Source organism: Oreochromis aureus, linkage group 1 (genome assembly GCF_013358895.1).
Source record: "Oreochromis aureus strain Israel breed Guangdong linkage group 1, ZZ_aureus, whole genome shotgun sequence".
Classification (NCBI taxonomy): domain Eukaryota; kingdom Metazoa; phylum Chordata; class Actinopteri; order Cichliformes; family Cichlidae; genus Oreochromis; species Oreochromis aureus.
In genome coordinates this window covers 19,727,805-19,738,376 of record NC_052942.1, presented here as the reverse complement: position 1 = coordinate 19,738,376, position 10,572 = coordinate 19,727,805, and the positions used below count along the sequence as shown (strand labels likewise).

At 41.2% G+C, this 10,572-nt stretch overlaps 1 protein-coding gene across 1 annotated transcript in view; it reads right to left on the bottom strand.

Annotated features, from left to right (window-relative positions):
- Positions 1-397: 397 nt before the first annotated feature.
- lgr4 (leucine-rich repeat containing G protein-coupled receptor 4) overlaps positions 398-10,572 on the bottom strand; it is a 31,533-nt gene continuing 21,358 nt past the window's right edge. Inside the window, exons 6-18 of the mRNA XM_031748685.2 lie at positions 9,322-9,393; positions 8,027-8,095; positions 7,446-7,517; positions 7,164-7,235; positions 6,922-6,990; positions 6,772-6,843; positions 6,467-6,532; positions 6,268-6,339; positions 6,103-6,174; positions 5,891-6,016; positions 5,467-5,564; positions 5,127-5,180; positions 398-5,032 (exon numbers count right to left, since the gene is read on the bottom strand). Coding sequence (XP_031604545.1) covers positions 3,624-5,032; positions 5,127-5,180; positions 5,467-5,564; positions 5,891-6,016; positions 6,103-6,174; positions 6,268-6,339; positions 6,467-6,532; positions 6,772-6,843; positions 6,922-6,990; positions 7,164-7,235; positions 7,446-7,517; positions 8,027-8,095; positions 9,322-9,393 — 2,323 coding nt within the window. The 3' untranslated portion in view covers positions 398-3,623. The remainder of the gene's footprint in view (positions 5,033-5,126; positions 5,181-5,466; positions 5,565-5,890; positions 6,017-6,102; positions 6,175-6,267; positions 6,340-6,466; positions 6,533-6,771; positions 6,844-6,921; positions 6,991-7,163; positions 7,236-7,445; positions 7,518-8,026; positions 8,096-9,321; positions 9,394-10,572) is intronic.

The following is a 10,572-nucleotide window of genomic DNA, read 5'->3' as shown; positions in this document are numbered from 1 at the left end:
GCAGGCAGGTTGAAGACACTTTCACATTGGCTTCATTTCTCCATCCAAGAAGCCATGTCCTGGTTTTATACGCTTTAAGGCTCTAGCTCAGAACTAGCATTGTGTAATTAATCACATTGTTATCTTCAAGATCAACTAAGTTTCTGTAATTTACATTTAGTGGCAGAAATGGTATTTCTGTTTTGTGTACCCATCACATACTGGGACTGATAACTCCTCACTTTAATTCATCAGTTGTACCTCAACTGAACATGTGGACAGAGCAGCTGGCTCAAGTCACTTCAAATGTGGTACAAGCAAGCAAACAAATGACCTTTCTTCTCATATACCGCCAGTCAAGCTGGTTTGTGAATATGACTTTCATGGTCTTAAAAGCAACACAAAAGTACAAGAATTATTGTGTTCATCTAATTTTATTCATTCAAAATTTAAAGAAATACCTTTTTTCTACTTGAACAGAATAAAAACAACTCGGGGAGATCTCACGTGTAAAACTACAAGTAAGATTTAATTTGAACTGAAAATAAGTGAGATACTTTATATATAATCTGTATAATCTGCAGGTTCATATCTATAAAACATAAAAACAAAAAAAAATTCATAGTTTAAGGTTGGTTAAAAAAAAAAAAATCACAGTATACAGTACATAGATTCCTCCCACAATTTGCAAAGAACTAAAACGATGTACAAACAGAGGTGACAAAATAAAGGAAAGGCCAACTTTAAGCCGTATGTAAGGTGTGGCATTCATTCATTCATTCATTCTACAAGTCTGTTTGGATGACGGTGCCGGAGAGCCCCGTCTTACTCATCAGTCTACAATCTCCCATAGGTGCTGAGATCTGGCGACTGTGAACACATGACAAACATTATTAACGATTCAATGATCCCTCATGCCCTGTGGGATTATCATCCTGGAAGAGACTGCTCATATGATGACAGAAATGCGTCACCACAGGATAAAGCTAGTCGCTAAGGAAAAGTTGTATTTTGTAGAGAGACAAGCAGACCTAAACATATCAACAAAGCACAGCAAAGCTTCCGAATCCACCCCACTGCATGGATGTCAGGTGTCTGAGTTTTCCTTTAATTTGTCACCTATCCTCTGTCAATGTAAAGCCAAGAATGCAAAAAAAAAAAAAAATTAACAAAGCACTGTTGGTAGCCACTACAGCTGAGGAGGTAGCTTCCTTAGTTAGCATCCCATTCTTGATTATCTGTGTTCAAATAATTTACAGACAGACACAAAAACAAAAAACAATAATCAAAACTACACAAGAAGAAAGAAAGAAAGAAAAGGATGCAAACATTTTCACCACGTGGAGCATCGGACATCTCAAACAGTCAGCGAGACATTTTGGTAAGTGAACTTATTTACACACTCAGTTGGCTGGTGCGTGAAAACAGACGATGGGAGTCGAAACTCCGAAATTGAAAGTTGCAGTAGAAGAACACAAGAACGTTTTATTGGTGGAAGAAAATGTTTCCCTACATTGCCTGAATTCCAAAGCGCTCACATGACGTGCACTTGTGAATACATGCTCAGAGGGTGTATCCACCTCAATGTGTACAGTCATGCTCTAGCACAACACCAGCCAATCCCTCGTCAAACACAGCCTCACTCAGGTCAGCTCTCAGGATGGAAAGACCTACATTTTATTTTAAAGCATTAAAAAAATGCTTTTCTGATCAGCTATACGGACAGGACTCAGTATAACTGAAGCTGATAGCGAGTCTCAAACAGCAGAGTTAAAGTAGTCCATCTGTTTGAAGATAAATCTTCCTTTTTTTCAAATCAAGGCCTTATTTTCCTTTCTTTTGTACCATTACAGTCAATCCATCATATACAGGAAACACACAGGCTGCACAAAAACCTTTTAATACAAGAGCACACTGCAGATACTTGTCTTTAAATATCTGTGGCTGACTAACAACCGCCCCCGTTTCAGTTATACTCGTCCATTTCATACTTATTGGCAATGCTAATGCACCATCTTGTCAACTCAGTTGGCTGCCAGTCTTGTGTAGTGTTCAAATCACGTGAAAGTGAAAGCAGGATTACATTCATGTGTTTGTCTTGGATGATATTCATGACTTTTTGTTTTTTTTTTTCTTGCTCATGAGCCAAAATCTGTTTAATATGTATACGGCTTCAATCAATAGTATGAAAAAAAGCATGTTTTGGCTGCTCCATTGCCACAAGGGGTCACCGGAGCGGGTAGCTCTGCATGTTTTTGTAGTATAACCAGCGTAAATGTAGCCGATTTAAATTTATAGGCTGTTTATTGCCTTTTTTTTGCAACATATATGTGAGTTTTCATGCTCTGAAGTAAATCCAGGGTCGTAAATGTATGCTAAACATAGAGCTAGAGCAGCAGGTGGATAAAAAAACTAATACAAAAAAAAGCCTGGCTTAGGTTATGCTAAGCTAACAAGCTGCTGGCTTTCATCTTACTCTAAGCAACAAGCACATTTCCCAAAATGTTGGTTTATTCCTGTGATTTAAATGATTTCTTTTTTTATTATTATTTTTCATAGGATTCAATTTTTGAGCAGTTTATGCTTATAAATACTCTGTATTCAGCACCATTAACAATCACCCTGTAGGCCACAACCAATCTGAGTATCAGGCCTAGGCAGATCTCATTTGAGTGTCATTGTACTGAAAAGGCTAACAGCGTGCATCGCTCAGTAATTTAGCAAACAAATAGTTCAAAAAGGAAAAACAAATATGAAAATAAGGCCCGGATTTTAAAATAACTGGAATTTTCCTTCAGAAAGATGGAAAATAGTGACATGAACCTGCATGCGAGTGCTTGTTTTGGTTTTTTGGTGAGGAAAAACTAATAAAGGTGCTGTTGTTTTGGTGAATGCTTGTTATTACACTGTATGGTGTATTTATCATTCAGAGGCCAGAAACTGTCTCCACCCAGGCAGAGACTTAATGCTACTCAAACAATAAATAATCTTTCACAACCACCGCGCCTAGTTGTTGCTGAAACAGTGATATCTGCTACTTTTAATCACATTCTTAGTCTTAAAGTAAAGACATGTTTGTTTTAGACTATTTTAGACACTTTACAATCACACGCAGGCAGGGCAGAAGTTATTGCTGACTTTATATTATCCCCCCGCTAGGTGAAGACCACCTGAAAGTTACATTCACACATGAAAGTTTAGAGTGATTATTACATTTGCTACATTTTTGTAAAAAAAAAAGAAAAAAAAAAGTATAAAATCAAAGGCTGCTGTGAAGAAGCTTAAAAAATTGACAAGATGTATAATAATTAAAATTTTAAAAGCTTATAAGTACAGGTGAAACAGGGCAAAAAAATCTTTAACACATACATGGAGGCTTGCAGACGCAGGCACCGGTGGCAACATTTTCCTTTGCGAGATCCTTTGTCGACCAGTTTGTGATGCAACGTGCTCGGTTCAGGTCTCCTAGAAACCGTTTCTCAGCTCAAAAAACCAAGTTCCCTTTAAATGATTGGCTGCGTCTGTTAACACAGTTATTAGAAACTAAGTGCTTGCTGAATTTTAGGGTAGTTGGCACATTTTGCTGTTTGATATAAAAACGTTTATTCTTGTAGCATCCAAGTTCACATGACACAGATGCGTCATTAGTCCTTGACTCGAGGTATGTTGTATGAGTAGTGTACAAGAGGAAGGCCTCTGCTCTGACAAAAGCAAGCTCGGCCACACGCCTGAATCTGGTCCGAGCTGTCTGACACAAAAGAGTCCCCCTCGTCTGCGTACTCAGACTGTGCAGACGGCGTGCTGCTGTCTCCCCAAAACCCCTCCGAGCGCTGGTATGCCGCAGTTCCAGCCAGGAGGGTGGGACAGCTGTGGGACTTGACCAAGTGTCTACAGACTGTGGAGGACGAGGGGGAAGAGCAGGTCCTGGCACGCAGTGCTGCCTCACACTGCTCACAAACAACCACCTCACCGCAAAGCTGCGAGTACATCCCACAGTCAAAGCCTAGGTGTGTGGAGGAGCCCCCGTCTGTGAGCTCAGACCCTCCGCCACTGTCGTCTCGGTGACCTTCTGTGGTGGTCTTCATCTCCCTGGTTGAACTTCTGCGACTGCGTAGTCTCAGCCAGTCCTCCCTGAAGGCTGGGCTGAAGAACACGTACAGCACTGGGTTCAGGCAAGCGGGCAGCGGGAAGAAGATGAGGGTGACGGTCTTGGCGATCTCCGGGCCACCAGCTGTGGAGCCAGTCAGGAGGGGGGCAAAAGAGAATGCCGCCACAGGACAGAAGAAGATGCAGTTGGTGAAGATGAGCCAGGCGATGTGTCGCAGGGCACCCGTCTGCTCCGGATCAGCCAGCTCCACCCTGCCCAGTGTGCAGTACAACTGAGTGTACACAGCTGCGGTGAACAGGTAGGCCACGGCGTTGAGCAGCACCAAAATGACCGTAACACTCAAAGCTGGACGCTCGCCGCCGGCAAATGGCAGGCAGAGAGGAGACGAAGACTGATCACCGGAGGTCACGAGAGGCAGGCAGGCCCCGGCGGCGGCCAGCAGCGCCAGCAATCCTGCAGCGAGGCTGAAGCGTCGATCTCCTCTTAAGCACCCGCGACGGCTGCTGGCACTCCTCCTGGGCGACATCATCACCTTCCCAAGAATCATCCGCACGGCCACGCTGCGCTCCACGGCTGCCAGTGACAGCAACAAGACCGACCACTCTGATGAGAAGACGGCCAGAACTCCTGTGATCTGACAGCCGGGTCCCATCTCCCACCACACCCCGAACTCAGCGAAGGATCCCCACGTAGCAACATCGAGCACAGTCAGCACGCCGACGTACAAGCCCGTGAGCAGGTTGGCCAGAGCCAGCAGCCCCATCAGCAGCCTGGCTGGAGAAAGAGACGGGGTCGGGCAGTGGGAATGGGCAGCAGCTCGGTGTGAGGGAGAGAAGGTAGCCACCAGCACCAGGCTGTTAAAGACCAGCGACACCAGGCAGATGAACCAGACTGTCAGACGGATCATCCAGTTACCCAAGAGGTGTTCACAAGGCTTGAAAGCTCCTGAAAAGCCAACAATATGACAAATTCAGTTATTATCTTTTTTGGGATTATTTCAAATCTTTAACACTGATTGATAAACACAAAAGCTGACTACCTGGTGAAGGAGAACAATGCATAACCATTGAGATTTTTTCCACATCTTCCCCACCTACAAGAAGAAAGAAAAAGGATATACTAAGAAGGAAAAATTGTTTTGTTTTTTTAAAAAAAAACCTCAATCCAAACTAGTAACATTGCTGTTTAAGCTCTCTATGATACTTTCAATTTAAATTTAATTTAAATTTTTTATATCTTTTTTTTTTATATTTTACACACTCATGACAGCCAGGAAATATAGCACAGTATTTAATGTTAGTAAGATGGAGTTACACTAACACTGCAAACAATCTTTTTACTTAAATAACACATGGCGTTAACATGTCCGCCATCCCCACCTGCAGTTTTCTTCATGTGCTTTTTCTCAAAAGAAGTTGTCACTGAGTCACATCCAACGAATGCACAGCACTGGTAGGCGTAAGGGACAGAAATGGACCTTAAAAAAAAGAAAATGTTTATCATTTAATAGCACTGGCAGTTTTAAGTGTTGTATATACATTTCTGGCCCTTCTGATTGCTTCCAAAAGTAGTATTTAGATGTGGACTAGCCTCCTCATTCGTGGAAGCTGTTGTGTTTTCCTCGGTTTTTCTATACCATTGTTGATTTGTTTCTCTTTGCTGTACTGAGGGACAACTGTTCAGTTTATACTTGTGTGCACCATGTATGCTTTTCAATTCTTGAAAACTACTTGCCCTCTTTGTCTAAGCATGCAAGTGTATTTTACACTTACATGCCCTCAGTCTACACAGCGTCATTCTCACCTGAGTTTGGGCAGGTTATTTGCAGTTAGCACATTTTTCATCTGCGGGTTCCCGGAGAGTTTCAGCTGACTGAGCGCGCTCAGTCCAGCTGTTGGAATCCCAGTGAGAGAGTTCATACTCAGGTCTCTGCAGAAATGATTGCACACAGACAGTTTAATTTTGTACGGCACAGAGAGTGACACCAAAACAGTGTGACTGAAGGTCCTACTCACAGGTTGGTGAGCGCCCTGAGGGTGAGGAACGCATCTCTGTGGATAACTCGGATTTCATTTCTACTCAGGTCTCTGTGTAACATAACAACTCAGTGAATTCCCAAATCAGGCATAAAAACATGTGTTTATATTGCAGCAAGGAAGTTCATGACTAAGTGGACTTACAGTAAACGGAGAGCAGAGAGACCTTGGAAAGTGTCTTGGTTAATTTTTTCAATATGATTGTGCTGAAAGTTTCTGTAAATGGGAAACATAATTTTATCAGGCTATAAACAAGCAAACATTTCTTTAATCGCCTTATTTGTTTATTTGTTCTGCCTTTTAAAGCTTTCTTTTGTGTAATGGCTTTTCGATCTTCACTCACATCTCCTGCAGGTGGGTGCAGCCCTGGAGGGAAGGTAACTGTTTTATCTCATTGTAGGACAGGTCACTGATGGAGGAAAACAAACAGCTTCAATAACTGCACAACTGGGACAAATTAAAATGAAAGAACAAAGACAAAAAGGTTGGACTGTTCCATTCAGCGATAACTGGTCTGTAAAAATGAGTGCACAGACCTTACTAAAACACTATATATAGTTCTGCACTGTTCGACCTACTCTACTCTCTTTGTATGTTCCTAACAATCAATTACCTGCTGTGGGTAACAGAAAAGAGAAAGTTTCTTACAGCGTTCGCAGCACTTTGAGGTCCTCGCACAGATCACTGGGTATGGACGATATCTTGGTGCCCGACAGGGTCCTGAATATGAAAAACTACTCAGTCACTTCTGAAACACAAAATCGCACAAGCAAAGATGCAGCATCTGAGTTCACTCACAGACTCTCAAGGTTGTTGGTCCACGTAAGGATGGGGAAGACCTGCATCATACTGGCACCACGCAACATCCTGAAAACACAAGTTTGAAGAATAGTAAAATCATTATTACAGAGATCAAAGTGTGAGATGGTGTGACTTAAATAAGACTGACTGACTCTTAGAGCACATTCAAAGTGCCTTTTTCATATATTTTTATTCAGCACTACCATCTGTCAGGAGTTGAGCCTGATGGAGGGACTTACAGTGAGTGCAGGCTGGACAGGTTCTGGAAAGCCGACGCACCCACAAACGACAGAGGGTTGTCATAAAGATGTCTGGGAGAGCAGAGGGGGGAGAATTCAAAGCAAAAGTCATTCACTATGCGAGAATGGCACCATCTTCTGGACATTCATCTTTCTGAAGCCTCAAACTTGTATACAGCGTATTGTGTAAGGTGGCATTTTATTTACAAAGTTAAGCTATGAGTGTGCCATGTCTGTTTATAAATGAGTGTCTGCAAGTCAGAGGGGAGAGTTGGACCTTACATGGTTTTCAGCAGGGGATTGTTGTGGAAGGCCCCCTCGGGTATGGAAGCAATATCATTGCTATGAAACCCACTAAAGAGAGAAATTCAAGGCAGGAGTGTCAGTAAACTTTCCACAGTTCAACACGTGGCATACACATTACTTAATTTCGCATACTCGAAGCCAAAGTTTAAAAAAAAAAAAAAAGACATAATGATTCTATCAGTGAGTTAAGTGTCAAATGCTTTAAAAAAAACTTTTATCAAAAAAACATGTTATCTATTTCTCTTTAAACATCATATCCAAGAGGTAAAAGCTCAGATATACAACGATGTAAAAAAAAGTCAACAGAATATTTTGTTTCTGTGTGTGACAAACAGAAACAGTCACAGAAATGAAGGTAGCTTAAAATAATTTCAGTATACATGTGTCTAATCCTCTAATATTTAATATAATTAATATTTTCCTCATTACATATCTGTCCTTTTTTAAACCAGAAAAAAAGACAGCAACTTGCCTCAGTGAGGCATTAAAAGCTTCCTGGCTTTAGTAACAGTACAAAATGTCTTTCTCAGGCAGCAGAAATGGGGCCGTATACTCACAGCTCTTTCAGTTTGGGGAGGGCCTGTATTGCTTTGGGAAAAACCTTCAGGTTGTTGAAGTTAAGATCTCTAGACAGAGAGAGACACAGGAAATCAGCGCAGTTTCATCCACCCTTTTTCGCATCCAAAAATCAATGCAACATTCAAACAAGGACATCTACAATTAGGAGGAAAGACTGGTTTTGTGACTAAGGCTAGCACAGAGTCACGCACTAATGCTAATTAGGTTTCCAAATGTTTTATTTATTTATTGGGGGGGGGGCAGAGTCAAAGGAAAATTATCAGCCCTGTAAATATTTTATAAACACTTTTGTTAATTGGGGTTTCATGTACTCGGACATAACTGATGTTTTTGTTTATTAATGGTCACACATAATGGGGAAATGCATTGATTTCTGTCAAATAAGGTAACGGAGACTTATTGCCTCTAATGAGCTACTGATCTACTGAGCCTGTTTCTTCCCCCAAAGGCCCTGGAGCTGCTCGTTTCTCTAAATATAACAAAAGCACATTAATCTATTAAATATTAAAATACTGAATGCTTCCAAGTACACTGTGTTGTAAGAAACTAGTTAATAATCCATTTTTAATCAATTTATTACTGGGTTCATATTTTAAGCGAAAAAATAAATATTGTTGACAATATCCTTGTTCAGGTTCCAGAACTGAGACATATTCAGTTTCAGTCATAAGCATATTTTTTGCTTAATAAACATATACAATAACCCACAATGAGTCTGCCCCTGTGAATGTATGAATGAATGACTATTCAGCAAAAGCAAAGAAAGCCCTTCAAGTCCTTAGCAAACCTTTCAGTCAGCAGCTAAACCTCCTGCCTCCACAGATATTACACACTTAAAAAAAAAAGATACATTAAAAAAAACTGTTGAAATGTAATACTACACTAATTTTATAAGCTTACTTGTGTCCTCTGTGCTGTGTCATTGTGTCTGTAAATACCGACAATGGCTCAGAGCAAGAGCCACCAGATTATGTGTTGTACAGTAGCCATTTGCCAGGAGGTACGGCTGTCACTGAAAGGTTTTTCATGGCTCTGTGGCAGTAGGAAGTGAACAGTGGGAGGGCAGATTTGATAAGCATCATGTACTTTGCTCTATTTATCCTAGAGCAATTAAAGGAGGAAGTGGACACAATGATGTCTGGAGGACTGAAGCAGAGGAGGGTGGGGCGAAGGGGGAGATGTTAACACACACAAATATGAGCACCAACACACACGCACGCACGCACACACACACACACACACGACAACAATTACTATACGGCTGTGTACTTACAGCGTCTCCAGGTTTACAAGTCCAGAGAAACAGTTGTCTCCTATCTCGTTGATTCTGTTGTTGTGAAGATGCCTGGAAAAGGTAAAACACAGATCTGCAAGACCGTCGTACCAAAGAGAAATAAAATCATTCAATCATTCCTCGTGGGTTCTACTACTTTTCTACTTTTCAGCTTTTGCAAAAATATTCCATGGATGATTTCTGAATGGCGCTTGTGAATCAGGTGTCTGTGCTGTGCTGTGATGTGTATATGCAAAGAGTCCTCCTCGCCTAATAGATTCAAGGTCTTTTCTTCCTGTTTATTCTGACGTGTTTATACTAACCCTGCAGCAATGCCACTCAATGCGTGTGTTCTTGAGCGTGTGTTTATGTGAACGTATAACAGCAGCAGTGGAAAAAAAAAAAAAAAGGTCTGGAACAATCCCTTGGATTCGCAGTGCAACGCATTTTTGTACAAGCTCCTGGCAAAGGATGGTTTTAGGATTTCCCTTAATACATAAAACAACATAACTTCTGCGTCACTGCTCAGCATTGAGCTCTTTTTACAAAGATTTCGCTAACATTCATTTGCGAGGTCCGGTGCCTGTGGCTTGTTTCACTGCAAAAATGCCCTCGCGCATAAACACAGCAGAGAATGAGTAGCGACCTGTTTAGCTGACTTATTAAGCTGTAAGCTGTGGAAATAAACTATGGTATGTCTGTGTTTGGAATTTGACCCGCAGTCCCGCTGAGGATACATTGATAGCTAAAGCTCAGCACAAAGAAAGGTATTTTATGTTGACTTGTGGTGACGGAATAATACAAATGATATATGAAAAAACACATACTATAGCTTACTTAACTCAGATGGGATCACAGGCAATACCATTTAGATTTTACTAACATGATGTTAATTATACAGCCAAGTAGAAGAGATTTACCCATGACTCAGAAACTTAAGTACCTTTAAACTATAGCTAAACTCACCCTATAGAGAGTTAACATGTGCTGGCATTTCAACCTGAGAATCATCCTGATCTTATCGACAACCCACCCTCGAAGAGTTTCACTTTGGCATCTCCCTCAGGCCATGTGAATGTTTGCAGTCACATTACCTGCTTAATTATAGTTTTTCCAAAAAGTACACCAACAAGTTGTTCCTGCTGAGTTATTCTGTGTATAGTTCTATGAAAACTGCATGCAAAGGTCCTTTAGCTATCCTGGGAAATCTACTTTTATGTCAACTGTTTCACAGGCAGGCTTAATAATTTG